Genomic DNA, 17,218 nt, shown 5'->3' on the forward strand with positions numbered 1-17,218 from the left:
TACATGTTTAATTTGAAAAATATCCGCAATATATTAGCATTATCTAAAAAGAATATGGCTGAGCTTAAATAAAATTAAGTGATAAAATATATGTATATAATATAGAATATCGCTTATTTTTTTATAATGCTACAAGAGGTTATTTTTATTACATTCAATTGCTGTGTTATTTACAACGATCAGAATATATCAATAATTAAAATGAAGAAAACACGAAAATCGACATTAATGAAAAATAAAATGTTGGTTACGTGTTACTTTGTGATAAAATATATACCTAATTTTATATATACATATATAATTAAAAACAACTTATTTCTATATTACAAAACAAACAGGATTTCAAAACAAGACATAGTCATATTCTAATAACACTTATAATATAATCTTGATCACTATGGATATTGTAAAAATATATTATTAGTGTGAATTATAAACTTGAAATATAACTTTTATCAGAACACTCTTACTGATGCATAAAACATATGTGTTTTTGGTATTAAAGTAAATCATAAAAAACTAAAAAATTGAAGAAATTTAATGTATCAAATTCACATGATATTTATAATAACTTTGAGTAAATATTTATGAAGACCTTTTTTCCATGCATGCCATATAATTTAACTTTGTATTATAAATATAATCGTTGTTATATAAATGGATATTTCTACTGTAGCATTAATATGACATTATTAGTTCAAAGAATACAGATAACTATTGCGAAATATTATTTTTTATCTGATTGTTTGCTGCCATATAAGTACATCTATTTTAAGCTTTAATCGTGTTGAGTTGTAGGAAATGCTCTCTTAAGTATTTTCATATTGGCTACGGTCAACGTAACGCTACAAATGCTTTGGAGCGTTCATCTTCTCCTTCTTTCTTCATTGAAAAAAAAAGAGAAAAGGAATGCTTCGAAGCATTTGTAGCGTCACGTTGACATATTTTCTGTTTTATTATATTTGTAAATACCAAGAAATACCAAGTTTCTATTGATTATTTCGTACGCACATTGCAGCAATTTTATATTAAGATATTTTCAGAAAGTATTTTTTTACAAAAAAAAAAGAAAATCTATACAATTAAAATAAGAACAGCAGTTTTGTGAAATGTATACCATCGGAAAAAGTGAAAGAATGACATACTTAAAGGTCAACTAAATAACTCTTGCAGTTAAAAAATAATTTTTAGATAAAAATTGTGTTTTAGAAAAAAAGAAAATACTGTTTGATATTTTTCTTCAATCCAAACACTTTAATCTGATGTTCTTTTTACTTTAAACAAGAGGGTCATTTAGCTCGTTGTAATCTCTTGCTATATATTATTTTTATTATTAAATTATTTATTATTAAACTGATTAGAGCTATATATTTTAACACAGAAACAGTGAAATATATAAAAAAGTGTAATCAGTAAAACAAGCTTATTTTAAAACTATCGTATGCATTTATCTAGAAAGAATTGCATATCACAAAACCGCTGGTATATCTCTCATAAGACAATTCGAATTATATTTCACAAATTTCTCACTTCCATAACTTTAATATCTACATCTTATAAAACAAATATTTTAATAATGTGATAGTATATATATTAAACGTAATTTAGTTTTAACATCATTCATTTACCGATATTCGAACAGATAGATAAGATTATTCAAATAATAAAATATTCACAGCGTGCAGCAACTACTACATTGGTAACTTGCAAAACAAATTATAATAGAAAAAAAACCTATATTCCCATTTTATTCTTTCAATCATAATTATTTCTTATATAGTCCGTTCCATTAAATCATATATGTATAACTGAATTAATTCAAAGTGACGAAAAAAAAAAGTATGTCATACATAAATGTACTGCTTCGAAGATTATTTATACAGCTTTCAGACATTATGATTATTTATTACAGATATGCTTTACCGCTCCGAGATTTTCTCATAAGGAAGTTTTGAAATTGCGTGAAAAGAATGATACGAAAGGATGTCAAGATTCATAAATCAATCGCTGATAATGAGGAAATATTTCCCATGTTGGCAAATGCAAACCAAATTCTAAAGCTACCAACACGGCAAACTCAGACGTAATTAAGTCCTTGCGATTTAATCGGAATACACCCTCAATTCTCTGTAAATAATAGTAATGGTAATTATTGGTGTAAAAACTTTATTATTACATAATACACGATAAAGATACCTCGATGAGGGATTTAAGAATATCGCCTTTCACGTCGTTGAATTTTGCTGCGAGAAGTAAGCAAGCACCAGCACATAACTTCCGTGTCTGCTTCGTCACGATATTTCGAAGAATAAGTTTCTCAAAATATACGTAGGCCATTGCAACAGTGAGTAAATCAATACCATATTCTAATTTAGCTATTTTTCTCATTTCTCGTTTTAAGCTGAAAGAAGAACTTGTAAAAATATATATGTAATAGCACAATTAAGAGAATATAAATTATATATAAACTGGACATACCTGCGAAGCTTACTGAGAGTGAGTTGAATATGTGGAAATTTCACTTTAAATTTATCATTTAATTCTTTCTTCAAATCGGAAGGTCTTACATAATCAATAACAGATGCCTATATACATAAAATATTGAATTGCATTAATCAAAATTTTTCATCAATCATTAATTAAAACAATAAGAATTAAGATATATACCATATATGATGTAAAGGTTAGTAACGTTCTATGTTTTCCAGCAATAAGTTCTGGATCATCCAATAAGTTTGGATTATATTGGGCAGATTGTTCATCCCATTCATAGACTGTAATAACACGCAGTAAAATAATTATACGTAATATTAATCTTGTACAATTTGATAAGATATTTAAATTATGTTTTTTGTACTCACCTTTGGAATCGCCACTAAAAGACAATGGTGGAGACTCGGAAGTTATATAATGAGCACGATTTGTAGCTGTATCATAGGAAAGACACCTACAATTAAAAAATATATATATTATAAATGTATTATATAAATTATTTTATTTTTTGACATGCAATATGCAATGTGCTCCAGAATTGTTATATTTCTCTCATTAACGAATATTAGAATTTAAAGAAAAGTATTAAGAATAATCTAAAATTGAGAGATTATTAATTTTTAATCACAAGTAAGAGAATATTGTAATAAAAATATTTACGTTAAAATTTTATTTTGATACTAAATTATAAATGTATAAAATTTAAAAATTATTATAATAATCAGTCTGCTAATCAATTTTCACTAAGAAAAATTAATTTTAAATTCATGAAAAAAAATTATTATTTTAGAAAATGTATAAGAGACTTCTGGAATGCTATTTACAGATGTAACAAATATACAATGAATACATATAAACACATGCTACATTTACATAATTTTAAAATGCTTATAAGTAGCACAAGTATTTTTTCTTCATATATATAACAAAAATGTAATGTGAAACTATTCTGCGATGTGTGCACATTTATTAGACATTTTAGTGAATAATATAAAAAGATGTATGTATGTAATTTTTGTATATGATCGACATATATACATATGTATTAATCATGATCACAATGTGAATAAAATATTTTTTAAATATAACTTATTTACTATAAACTTTAGTATAATAAACTTTAGAATATAAAAAAATTTTATATTCTATTAAGTAGAATTATAATATCTGTAAATTTTTATATGTATTAGTAAAATAAATATTTATTATATCTCTTACTTATAAAATGTAATCATCATCATTACCATGTACAGATTATAAAATGATTATGAATAATCTAATGATTGATTTTTACAACACATCTTTTCCAGAATTATAATAAAATTTTAAGAAATATACTTGTTGTAGACTTTTGTATCTGTACGCCGTACATTTAAATCTATCTAACATTTCTCTATTTCATTACACATATATTGTACAATAATTTTTACCATTTTTTGTGATCCACATTCCAAGTAATTGTTTTTGTCCTGCAAAAAGATGGTTGATGTTTTGTTACAAAAACAAATATATGATATATGAATCTATGCATTACCTATGATACTGAAAGAGATTAAAAGATGTCTAGACAGTACTGCAGCTACGAATTATGAAACTACAAACTACTAAATGACTGCTAAGATGAGAATTTCTTTAATAAATAGTAAAATTCCAGAGTGTTTGCTTCTATTTATAAATATTTGGAGGAATATAATTATACTCTTCAATTTTAAGGGAGTAACAGCTAAGCATCTCATATATTGAAGAAAGTTAAAAGGTCGATTTGTTTCATGATTTTCTTTTAACTCTAAACCTTAGCTAAAAGCTTGATGTATAGGATACACGAATGAAAACAATATATAAAAAAAAAGAATAAACATATATCGTTTGTGTGCGTGTATGTGTGTGCATATGCGTGTATATACACAGTACACTCAGTTATATTAACTGTGATATCAAATTAAACATATAAAGGAGAAATAAGTTATTCTACTAATAAACATATTTATTGCTATACCTTTGTACCACATGATGTTTATTAGGTATAAAATGCGTAAGTTCCATAGGTTCGTTCTCAATTAGATTCAATTTTTTATCCTTTAGGAATTGCCGAGATGGTACAAGTAGTTGCCCGTAAGATATTTCCTACAAAATTAATCAATAATAAATAATTGAGCATTAGATTAATTTTCTGATGTTAGAATCAGAGGGATAAAATAATTATCTCTAATACTTGGCCATCCTTAGCATGCTCTATTCCCAGCAACCTAAATGGATCAATACTGTCATTAATTGCTGATAATGGTCTTTGAGATGACACATTTTTCCTTCGACATGTATCTTTACGTAATTCTGACCTGTGAATCATCATAATATCATAATGTAATTTTATTAAAACTATTATATCAGACACTATCCAAAAGTAGTATCAAATATATTCATAGAAACTGTAATCAAAGTATAAACAATCTACAGGCAACAAAACAATAATAAGCTGAGTTAAAAAATAAAAGTGATAACAATAAATTTAAAAATATTTTAATATTTTTGGATTTTATTATATTTTCCTTTAACATTATTAATATTTCATAAGATATGTGAATTTAAACATATTTAATGTCGAAAATTTTAAAGCAAGTTGTAACTTTTTTTCCAAATCTTCTCATAATTAAAATTTTAACTTAAAATTTAGTTTAGTTTAGTATAAACTAAACATCTACAACTAAAAAAGATAGATAATAGCAGAAGATAAAAATTAAAAAAAAAAAATACATATATATTAGAGAATAATTTTTAATATATACAAGTTAAATATTTTCATAGATATCCATGTGAGCCTTACCAACTGGAACGTTGTCCTTTATTGTATGGAATAGCAGAAAATATTACAAATGGCACATGTTGGTTCGATACCAAAACCATTCTATCATCCCCAAATTTACAGCCGTTCACAGGTCGTTGCATCAAACGCAATTCCTTCGTAATCTCCGGTATTATGCTACTATTTGTAGAAACAGTTTGCACACTGTTCACTGCCTTTGTCTTTGGTTTTAACGATTGTGCTTTCGAGTGTATGGAGCCAATGCTTTCGTTGCTACTATTGTATTGATGCTTAATATCTTCCGAAAGCGTAGATGTTTGATGACTTATGCGCTTCTTATATTGTAGAGAGCCCACACGTCTCTCTGGTAAAGAATATTCGCTTCCGGTAGTCCCCGTTCTGAGAATATAATTTTCCATTAAATAAAACATTGTATTACATAAGTATATGTGTAGAATGCGTGTTATTATTCAAAGAATAGATAAATTTATGTAACACTATTCTTTCTTTTTTTTTCTGAAGAAACTGAAGTCAGTTTGCTACTAGCAAAAATTAATTTAGTAATATTATCTTAATTTCTCTGATCTTAAATACAATAATTAGTTCTAAAAATAACTAATTCGTAAAGTGACATTCTGCAAGACAAGGCTTAATTTAAAATAAAATAAAAGATAAGATCTTATTTGTCTTCGTAAAATTTAATTAAAAAACACTGCAATTTAATTTCTTATTATGTAAAATCTGTTCATCTACACATTTGTTTATAAAAAATGTCAAAACAATTTCAAAATCCGTTAAGAAACCTCAGCTGAATAAAAAAAAATCATAATTATACATAGTATGTACGAATTATACACCAGATATGCGCGCAATGTGTGGACGGAATGCAATCAAGTTTCACGATGTTTTTGTTTGTGATACTGTAGACGCTTTTGATAATGTTATCTGAATCCATTAAGTGTCATTCAATCCTATCTGTACCAAGACAGTCTGAGATGGAACATTATAGCGCAGAGATTTTCATACGTGTTTAATTACTCTGGGATTTCTCTTATCAAAAGGATGTTTAAAGAATTTGATACGCATAATTTAGAACATATTTGAAACATTTCGAAAGATATAGCCTGTGGCCGCCTGTTCCTCCCTTGCTGCCAGTTAATAAATTATTTTATTACAGAATATACATTCTTAATTCAAAATCATCTCTCTACACTAAAAATGTTCATATTACAAATTTTTTAAATAATATATACATACATGTAACTGTTTACTTTTAACGTTCAATCAGCTCTATTATCATGAATTATCGCGACCTATTTCGGAAACAAAGACTTAAAAGATAAGATAAAAAATATATTATTAATTTACTCGTGATAAGCGATATCTCGTTTGGAGGAAAAGAAATTCTAAAGAAAATTAGTTTTCACATGTTACTCAAGATAAGAGAAAAATCTCAATTCATATAGATAACAGAACACTCAATGTAGTTTACGTGTTAAACTTTGTCGACTTTGCGTTCAGCTGTTAATAATTCGGAGCAAAACGTTACCTGTGTTACGTCATACTAACAGATCACGTCGCTCGAATATTTTGACATAGGGTCTGGGTCTGTTTTCTAACCAGCTAGCAGCGCTAGTTCAGAGTTTATCTTTCTTACTCCACACTGGAAGGCAAAAGATAAACTCTGAACTAGCGCAGCCGGTTCAGCAATAGAAAACAGACCCGGACTGATGCTATTGACGCTAATGAAACATGGCATGGCAAATGAAACATAAACGACCAGGGTTGACGAGGGCGGAGGGAGCGGAGCGAAGGTCATTTACCGTTCTCTGAACGAACTGTGCATGCCGCAAGAAAACTGCAAGTGACTTCTCTCCTGCTCCAAGAACATGGTAACCGCTGCCTTGGCGGGGGTGAGCAGTCCGTCCGAATCGGAACTGAAGGAGTTGTGATCGGTTGCGCTCTTCTGCGCCGGCTGCGGCGAGTTGTTCTGCTCAATCGTCGTCTCACTCTGCGGCAAGTCGTGCGACGTCTCCGGCACCTGGGGGCAGACGTCTACGGGCGGATCCAGCTCCACGGAGGCCTCGAAGTCGGCGCTCCGGCACACGGCCTCCAGCACCGCCTGCTGCTGCTGCTGCTGATGATGCTGCTCCGACGACGACGACTGGCCATCGCTGTGCCTGCGCGCGTGAACCGGCCCGCTGCGTGACAGGACGGCGAACCTGGTGTCCCGGTGACTGCCGTCGAGAGAGATGTTGGACAGGAATGTGAGGGCGGCCAATCTTCTGCGTGAGTGATTTTTCTTTAGGGCCGCTGCCATTCCACGACGGACGGTGTCGGGATGCCGGTGCCAAATACCGAGGTGAGTAACGACGACAACGCGCGACCGATGACGGCGACGGCGACGACGTCGGCGACGTCAACGGCGACGGCGACGACGACGACGACGGCGGTGACAGCGGCGGCGGCGGCGGCGGCTGCTGCTGCGACGACGACGACGACGACGACGGCCTCGACTTATTCGTACAACGACAACTAAGATCACAACGCATCGTCACTGCTGATACACTTAGTTCTACGTTCACCAGTCACGATCACGGCCGTGCGCCACACGTAAAAGGGTGAACCGGTACCGCTGATCATCATGCCGTTTCCTCGGACGAGCCCTTTCAACACGCGTTCACCTTCCGAACACGACCGTACGACCTTACCTACTACGCAACACAGCAGGCAGGACTCAGGAGCGAGGGACACTTCCACCAGACCTTCCACCTTCCACCTTCCACCATGAGCGAGCTGCTACGATTTCGTATTCGTGGACACTGGGGCCCCCCACTGGCACGGACCAATCGGAAAATCGTATCGTACTCGGCGCGCGCGTCTTTAAACAGGGCACACACACTTTTCCGTAGAACGTAACAGTAAGGTTTTGACTAATCGCGTTGCTCGCTTCGGCCGTCTGTAACTGTAGAGGTAAGAATCAATGTTGGCCGTAAGCAGAAGTAAGTAGAATTTCAACCGGTTGATTATATGTATATATCTGAATAAAAAATGTTAAGAGACAGAGATCCCTTGAAATTCATAAACTATTTGAATTGGTATCTTTAGAGATTCTCTTATCTAATTAATTAAAACTATTATATATAGTAATGTTTCAGCACTGCTTGTTACTATATTTCTCTTTTAAAAACTTGGGAAAATTCACAACTCAGTAGAGAAATGATTCACTATTTATATTTTCAAATAGGCGTATTTACAAATTTTACATTTCACAATCTTCCATAGGTATGATAATAACGTGGCGTTACTGCAATTTAGTTGTATACTTTATTTATACAATCATTATAATAAATTATATGTGTGTGTGTGTGTGTGTGTGTGTATATATATATATATATATATATATATATATATATATTTCTTTTAAAGTATATTTACGTTACGCGCAAGTGTGTACCTCGTATGCTCACAAAGTAATTCATCATTTCTAAACGTTTGCATCTAAAACAATTTTGTTGTCTTCAAGAAATATGAGAATTCTCAAGATGTAAGATATATACAGTATATGAAAATTACTTTAATGTTTTGAACGTGGAGCCAATCTTTTTTATGTAGGCTTTTCTTATCATTCTGCTTATAAAAATATTGTGGTAAAATCAAACGAAAATGAAAAATCAAACACACGCATGCAGCATGTCATATTTTAGTTCGAAGTATTCGATTATTGTATAATAAGATCATATCTCATTAATCGATAAAAAGTGCCATTTTTGCTCAGATTAAATTGCTTGTAATACAATCTTTGTTTCAAATGTATCTATATCTTTCTTTCTTATATCAGTTGAGACATTTTGTACGCCAAATAATGAAAAAAATTAATTTATGCATGAAAATTTATACAGTTTCGCGTAAAGAAATGTCGATTATTTTCATATCTCTTAACATCTTCACTTATAATTATTATAATTATAATTATACTATAGATCTGTGTATGAGTACATTCTTTCTTATATCACACGATTTATCCTTAAAAGTTTTCGTATATCATGAAAAATAACAAAAATATTTCAGATACAAGCATTAATTCACTTTGTATATGCATAGAATGATTCTAAAATAAATTATCAAATGTTGTACACATGTTTTAATAAATATGGAATTACTTTTCTTCTTCAATAAGTAAAATAGGACCAATATGAATCTTACAGTTAACAAAAATGCCATTTTCGGTCGAGCTGGATCTTGGTAGTAGCTTAATAATGATATTTCGGTGTGGATTTTATATACTTTTTTCAACTTAGTAAATTGCGCGTCGATTATTTTTCGATTTTAAACTGACCGAAAGAATATAACTACAAAATTTGATGATCTATTTTAAAATCTCATTGTACATATATGTAATACATGTACATACGTCGCATAGAAATAATGTTTGACACGATTTTGGCGGATAAATTGGCTAGGACGTTATATCTTGACGATTTACACAGTTAATTGCAACTCTCACCATACACACACTCCTATTTTTTGATTAAAATTACCACCAAGCCTCTATATCTTAATTTTGGACTTTGCTTCTTGCACTTACAATTACACCATGTTCCTGTTAACAGACAGCTGGTCGTAGATAGGAGGAATCGATAGAATTTGGCTTGGTACCATGTAGAAAGATATTCATTAATCAATATAGAAGTTAAATTGTCGAGTTGTAAATATACGTAAATTTTCTTACAAAAAAATGTAAAATGCATAATTTTCGATTTCAGCTTTTTTTTCCATATTTGGCACAATTGTTTAATGTTATATAGATTATCTTTATGATGAAAGCTAGAAATATTATTTATATCTCCTGTACAAAATTCCTTGGTCCCACAGAAACAAGACCAGATAAAATGTATATAAATTATTGACTTGTAAATCAATTTGTTTCAGCAAAAGCATGAAACTGTTGGCACAATTTTTTTTTGTGAGAACAATCCGCTATCTGTCAACTGTACATAGTCCTTTTCACCAATCTAATATTATATTTGTTAATAATCTTATCTCATAAAATGTTTTTTCACATTTAATCATTTTTATTATAGTAATATTATATTATATATATGTGTATATATGTATATAGGAATTTCAGAATAATAAAAGCTACGTAAATTTCCATAGCTTAATTTTTCGCCAGCTTTCCGTTGCAGCGCTTTCATACTCAATTTTTGCTACACTTTTTACATACATATATACACATACATATTGATATTTACGAAGTAAATAAAACTCTTAAGCCCGACGCAATAATTCTATACAAATACACTGATTTCTTTAGTAGATTGAAGTACTTGACAACAGTTCCCTTTTAACAAACGCACAGTCACACTTACTGTCATTGAGCTCAAGTCGTTACAACAATGCTCTTTCCGTTTTACTACATAAACGATAATATTTGTAAATGGAGCGATTTCTTCGTGATATGGACCACCCATCAATATACAGATAGTTGCTGGAAAGTCCTTACATATGTCTATGCATATGTCACATATGTCCATGGCATTGTACGCATTACGCAGACATAAAAGGAGAAATTTCTTCTGAGCATATATTTTTTCTATCATTCGCGATTTTCAACTTTGTTTTTGAATAATTAACATGGAGCGGATTATGTATAAATATACTCTTAAATCTAAATTACAGAGAAGACTACAATATACATATAGAGAAAAGTCCCCTATTATGAGATACCACATATCTATTTTGTGTGATTATCGGAGTGAGCAGAATTGAAAAATATAGTAGGTCATTTTGAAGGAAATTTAATAAGCTTTAAGGTGCTGAAATGTAAAATCTAATTTAAATATTAATTTTTCTGAAAATTAAAAAAAAAATGTAAAAAATGAGCTATTAGTTTAGCAGAAACCCCACTATCGCATATTAAAAACTTATCTCATAATAGGGAACTTTCCTTTAATAATAAAAAAACATGATTAGATATATAGATATATATATACACATACTGAATGTGCCTTTTATAAAAAATGATTTTTATTTCTTATATAACAAAAGAGAATTACAATAACTCAAGATGAAAGAAAATAATAGTTATAGCCTCTTATTCCGTTTTAGTCGGATGATAATTTGTTTCACAGCATGCATTTAATTGTTATAACTTTCATATTGCATTTTAACCCACGTAATAATTTAAATAATTTTAAATAATTTTAATAATACACGATTGAGATTTTTCGCATTATTTACATATGACTTGTGCAAGATATTATTACTAAAAAAAGTAATATCTTACGCAGAAATTCTACCCAAAAAATGTCCATTGCATATCTCTGAATAAATAATTAAACAATAACAAGTTAATATTCTTAATATACATAGCGTATGTAAAATCATACGCCACATGCGCCAGGCCATGCTAAATCGATCTAAAAAGTATTATATTACAAATTATGTTACTTAATAGGAAAACTGTTAAGTAGGAATCTTAAGACCTTAGCAAACTATTTGGCTACATGAAGATAAGATCGGTTATTTGGCAAGTTTCTTGAGATATTTCTCCCTTTACGTCCTAGAGCAAATCTAAATGTTGCGCGCATAATATACATATATTTGAGTGACAAAGTGCTAAAGTTTGTAAAGAAATAGATACAAAAGAAATTAACATAATCACAGTTGGTTGGCAGGCTTGCGAGCGAGCGCAGGCATGATGCGTTTGGACAGGCTCTTTCAACGCAAATACCTCATCTTTCTTTACATGGTTTTATCACTTGGTCGATATAGTACTTCAGTAGCCTGTTTAAACCCTTTATATTGACAGACTGAGCCTTAAACATAATCATTTGTTCCAGGACTTGTCAATGGTTCTTGAGCCTGAAACAAATAATATGGTAAAACTTTTCACATAAAAAAATATTCTGAAATTTTATTTTATCCGTCAAAAATATATTTATAATTTTTCCCATAATCCATAAAAATTATCTGTTAAAATCTTTTAAGTAAAAATTAATTTAAAATAATTATAGTTAATGATTATTTTTACCTCCTCTCCAACTGTAGCTGCAGGAAGCGGGAATCTATTTTTCTCAAGACTAAATTGATCTTCAGTAGTCTTTCTGTAGACGGGATTATCGAAGTTCATGCTAGTAACATTACGATGAAGATAATGCCTGTAGCACAGTACTGCAACCAGTGCGAGTAATAACAGTCCTAAGGTCACTACGCCTATTACGATGCCGGCGACTAAACCAGGATCTGTTGATTCAGTTGCTAAATTTCTCTTTCCATCTGCATCTGCTGAGGATAGTGGATCTATAAATATCATATTTGATATTAAAATTCCAAAACATAAATTGGTATGGTTGATGTTTGATGTAAAGAGATTCCAAAAATCTTTTCTCATTCCAGCACATTCATTACTATAGCAGAGTTAATACAAATAATTAGTAAGAACTTAATAAATTCATTTCTGTAGTCATATACAATGGTTGTAATTATAAGAACAGACTAAAAATCTAAATCTAGAAAACACTAACTGTGCTATCAAGTAAATTGCACATTTTTAAGAAAAATGCATGCATAGGGCACATTCGTATAATGCAAAGTAACACTTAATATATCTAATCATATCTACAATTTTATATCCTAAAAGATTACAAAATAAATTGTAAAGGGTATCTTTTAAATAAATAATTAAATAATTAGTTTTAATCAATCAAATTTGTTAACAAATAACAATAAATATTAATTCAATATATAGATTGTTAAATTCTTAGATTTAGCAAATAACTTGTTATTCATGGATCTTCTGATAAACATAAAGTCAATTTTTCTTTAATAAAAACGTAGAGAAAAATTATTAAAAAATTTAAATTTTCTATTTTTTTACAATTTGACATATATTTGTAACTCAAATAACAAATTTATTAAGCCAATCAGCACCATGGAAAAAAGGCTTCAACATTTTGATACGTTCGATATTTAGTTAATACGCCTTTTTTAGAAAGGGATTTATTTAAATTAAATAAAGAGAGAATAAAATTTAGTTACCGGAAATTTGTTTAACTAGCAAATCAATTTTCTGATGTATTTGTTCAGGAAAAATTGACTTTAAATTAGTCACAAATTGATTTAATCTATATATATATAGAGAGAGATAGAGCATCTAATATATACAATATACATATATCTGAAATATCTTGTATCAGATACTACATACTAAAAATAAAGAATTTTGATATAGATTTAACGTATACAACTTAATATAACAAAATTTCCACTTTCCATTTTCTTAAAAAGGAAAAAAAATTGTTTTTAATTCAGCATTCAATATTTCACTCTTAAATAATAGAGTTATCAATATATTTTTTAATAATTAGTAGTTTAATTAGTGATTTTTATGAAGCCCAGTATAAAATGTATCCCAAGAATATATCACCCTGAATTAATAAATGTTTAAATGATTAATTAATTATGTGTGATAATATAATTAGATAAACGCTTAATATAACCCAGAAAGATCCGCGTGTATTGAAAAAATATCATCCAACCAAACTTACTGGCAGTTGTTGTAACATTCAGAGGCTTGAGCCTCTGGAACGGCATCATGGGTGCTTGCGTGGACGGTGCTATGGTCGTAGTAACTGGAATATCCCAAATACATGCAACACGAATGCAAATAAATGAAACAATGTAAATAATGACCTCATAATGTCTTCAAGCAACTGTAGGACATTAATAAAAAAAATTTATAAAATTTTTTATTAAAGTCCTAAATGATCAACTTTATGCACTAAAAATATACGCTTTGTTTGCAATAATTTTTTCATGTCCAAGCACTTGCACGTTTTCATCATACTGTTTTATTTATGAATTTATATAACAGTGATCATGCCACAGATGATTTGTTATTGTGCAACGACTGTTTATGAGATATCGATGTTAATAATTATATGCGCACATCTGCATACAAGCGTAATAACTAACTAGCCGACTACAAAAGATTTGTAGGAATTTAAAGAAAAAAATGACATTTTGAACATCTTTCTTGCATAATAAGCATTAATAAATTATAATGCACCAACGACATGCAATACTATCTGGAATTTAGATTTCATTCTCATAATGTACTATACTGCAGATCTATAACATATTTATAATAAATTGACGAATAACTTTCCGTGACTGCCTATTAATTAACTAATTTGTTCATTTAGAGAAATATTTTGTAATTCGTAATGTATGACGTCTATTACCAATAATTAAGAAATTACTTTTAATATAATTTGAAAACACTACGTTATGCTAAAAATACGATTACAGAATTATAGAAAAGAGTTAGAAAATAATTGGCATGTTTACTACGACAAAGGGCTACTATGACGAAGCAGTTGAAAATAGCATAGTAGCTCAGTGGTGGAAGGTCATTCATCAATCACGATATCTTTCCCCATGACTGACTCACCATTTTCCACGCACATCAATCCATCGGGTAATAACCGTAAGCCGTCAGGACAGGCGCACGACAATAGTGGTGATCTAGAGTTGATTTTAGGCGCGGGCAAACACAGATGGCTGCAATGTCCATTGACAGCCTGACATTGATTCATTCCATCAGGCTGTCTGTAAGGATGATATACATGGACTACCATCGGATGCTGAAGCGTTCTGATCGACGTTACGGGTTCTACTTCCTTGCCGGTGAATTTGTTAGCTTTAAAGATCGTTTCCTTATCCCAATCGGTCCAGTACACGTAATCCTCAAAAGTCGTTATACTGAAGGGATGCCTAAGGCTATCGGGAGAGTACAAAACCGTTCGTCTGCCCGTACCGTCGTAATTACAGGAACCTATGATGTTTAGTTTTGCGTCTACCCAATATACTCTCTTGCCAATCAAGTCTAAAGTTAAGCCATTAGGCCACTTGACATCATTACCGACAATCACCTGTAATAGACTCTTGTTAGAAATCAAGGCAAATTGCTTGAAAAACACATTTAATATGTTTTATTAATGACTCATACATAATTGTTCCTTTGAAATTGATTTCTAGAGACACCTTAAGTTTTGTGACGTTCAAGTAACATATTCTTCGATAATATTAATACTACTTTTTAATTAACATTATAATTTCCGTTTCCTACCGATCGATGAGTGCCGTCCATGCCGGCTCGTTCAATACGAGCCTCGTCGCTCCAGTCTGTCCAAAACATCCAACCCTCCAATGGATTCAGTGCTATTGCTCTAGGTTCCTGAATGCGATCTCGTATCAAAGTCTTCCTCATATTTCCTTCGAAATTGGCCAATTCGATGGTATCTTTCCCAGAGTCTGTCCAATAAATATGACTGTAAATCCAATCAACTGCCAATCCATCTGATGTGGTGAAATCGTTTTCGATAACGACTGTGCGCTCATTTCCTTCATCTATTGGAGCTCTGAACATATCATTCGGTCAATATATCTCTCAATATGAAACTTAATAATAGAGACTTTCTAGCTATAAGAAAATTATGACATACTTGTAAATTTTCTTTTCACTAATGTCGCTCCAGAAAATCATTCCAGTGCGAAAAACAAAGTCCAAAGCCGTTGCCATTTTAGTATTATTAACGATAGCGGTCATCTCTTGACGGTCTAGAGCTACTTTCCGGATATCATGTCGACGGGCAAATAACAGACTTGCGTGACCCTCCGCGGCTTTACAACGTGTTAAATTCCGCGGATCTTTAAGATAACCGGTGGCGCAGCTGCATTTGAAGCTACCCTTTTCATTTTGGCAAAACTGAGAACAGCTGCCCGGTTCCAAGCATTCATCAATATCTGAAAGATAAAATAATCTCTCCAATGCGGAACTAATCTAATGTACGGTTGCGGTGAGAGACCAGAAACTTAAAAAAATAATATGTTAACATTTGGCAAAACAAGAACTCTGGTCATACCATCGCATGTGCGGTTGTCGATGAGCCTATAGCCTGCACGGCAATCGCATCGATAACCAATAGGCAAATCGACGCAAATCTGCGAGCATCCACCGTTGTTTTTTGCACACTCGTTCACGCCGCAGAGCTCGGCGCTCTCATCCTCCCACCCGATGCAATCTGGATTTTTGTTGCAAACGTTTTCCAAAGGAATGCACGAGCCCTCGCTGCACTGGAACTGAATTCGCGGATCGCAGCTTATGATTTTGCTCGTGCAATTCTTCTCGTCGCTTCCGTCGGCACATTCGGCTTTACCGTTGCAGTATAGATGACCTAAACATACGAATCGTTGAAAATCCGAAGCATTATAGAGCGATTCGCGCGACTATGTAAAACGACAGATTCTTTATGTAAATAATGATATAAAAAATCATATACATCTTGGATTAACTTATTAATTTTTGGAATTCAATATCTTGGTAATATTAAGGCTGAATATAATTTTGCAGTCTGTTCACACTTGAATTATGCCATTATCCCGTGAAACGAAAACATTTTTCACCAATTTGTCGTATTTTATTGTAATTTTATGTTTAACGTAATAATAATTACAAGCAGTTTACTATGGAAATGTTGTATCTTTAAATATTGCATACCCGAGATGCAAGAACGTCGATCTTCGCATTGAAATTGATCGGGTCTGCAAGTCACATTGTGGCATCTCTGTGGGGATTCGTCCGCACCATTAGGACAGTCCTTTTCGCCGTCGCATACCCAAGTCTGATGGATGCAAGTAACACCATCGTCGCAATCGAACTCCTTGTCACAGTGGCTCGTCTTCTTCCCGTGGATATCCTAAGAGAGTGAATTCCAAAGAAACATCAGATTTACGTGCAATACGATATTTACATAAATCGTATTGCATTTTTTCTCTCTCGAGTTTCTTTACTCTTAACAATCTCGCAAATCACTTCAACCATCCGATACTCCGACGGGATCAGTATGAAGACGAGGT

General features: G+C 31.6%; 2 protein-coding genes across 7 annotated transcripts in view; both read right to left on the bottom strand.

Moving 5' to 3' along the window:
• Positions 1 to 1,869: 1,869 nt before the first annotated feature.
• Positions 1,870 to 7,711, bottom strand: LOC112462911 (CDK5 and ABL1 enzyme substrate 2-like). 2 transcript variants are annotated; one of them, XM_025028979.1, is made up of 10 exons: positions 7,117 to 7,711; positions 5,315 to 5,692; positions 4,706 to 4,829; positions 4,490 to 4,617; positions 3,924 to 3,962; positions 2,862 to 2,947; positions 2,668 to 2,774; positions 2,479 to 2,585; positions 2,197 to 2,401; positions 1,870 to 2,127 (listed from the first exon to the last, which is right to left on the bottom strand). In XM_025028979.1, the coding sequence occupies exons 1-10, from the start codon at positions 7,611 to 7,613 to the stop codon at positions 1,987 to 1,989; spliced, it is 1,812 nt and encodes a 603-aa protein (XP_024884747.1). In that variant the 5' UTR covers positions 7,614 to 7,711; the 3' UTR covers positions 1,870 to 1,986. The 2 variants fall into 2 exon arrangements, with proteins under 2 accessions (XP_024884747.1, XP_024884748.1); XM_025028980.1 differs by lacking the exon at positions 3,924 to 3,962.
• Positions 7,712 to 11,501: 3,790 nt separating this feature from the next.
• Positions 11,502 to 17,218, bottom strand: part of LOC112462923 (very low-density lipoprotein receptor-like) — a 28,845-nt gene continuing 23,128 nt past the window's right edge. For 4 of the 5 annotated variants that reach the window (XM_025029017.1, XM_025029013.1, XM_025029016.1 and 1 more), the window contains 8 exons: positions 16,860 to 17,058; positions 16,225 to 16,536; positions 15,805 to 16,105; positions 15,429 to 15,720; positions 14,751 to 15,231; positions 13,846 to 13,929; positions 12,330 to 12,598; positions 11,502 to 12,160 (listed from right to left, as the gene is read on the bottom strand). In XM_025029017.1, the coding sequence (XP_024884785.1) occupies positions 12,116 to 12,160; positions 12,330 to 12,598; positions 13,846 to 13,929; positions 14,751 to 15,231; positions 15,429 to 15,720; positions 15,805 to 16,105; positions 16,225 to 16,536; positions 16,860 to 17,058 (1,983 nt within the window). In that variant the 3' untranslated portion in view covers positions 11,502 to 12,115. The remainder of the gene's footprint in view (positions 12,161 to 12,329; positions 12,599 to 13,845; positions 13,930 to 14,750; positions 15,232 to 15,428; positions 15,721 to 15,804; positions 16,106 to 16,224; positions 16,537 to 16,859; positions 17,059 to 17,218) is intronic. The other variant, XM_025029015.1, reaches the window with a different exon arrangement.

Source organism: Temnothorax curvispinosus, unplaced genomic scaffold (genome assembly GCF_003070985.1).
Source record: "Temnothorax curvispinosus isolate PA1 unplaced genomic scaffold, ASM307098v1 QBEX01012938.1, whole genome shotgun sequence".
Lineage (NCBI taxonomy): Eukaryota > Metazoa > Arthropoda > Insecta > Hymenoptera > Formicidae > Temnothorax > Temnothorax curvispinosus.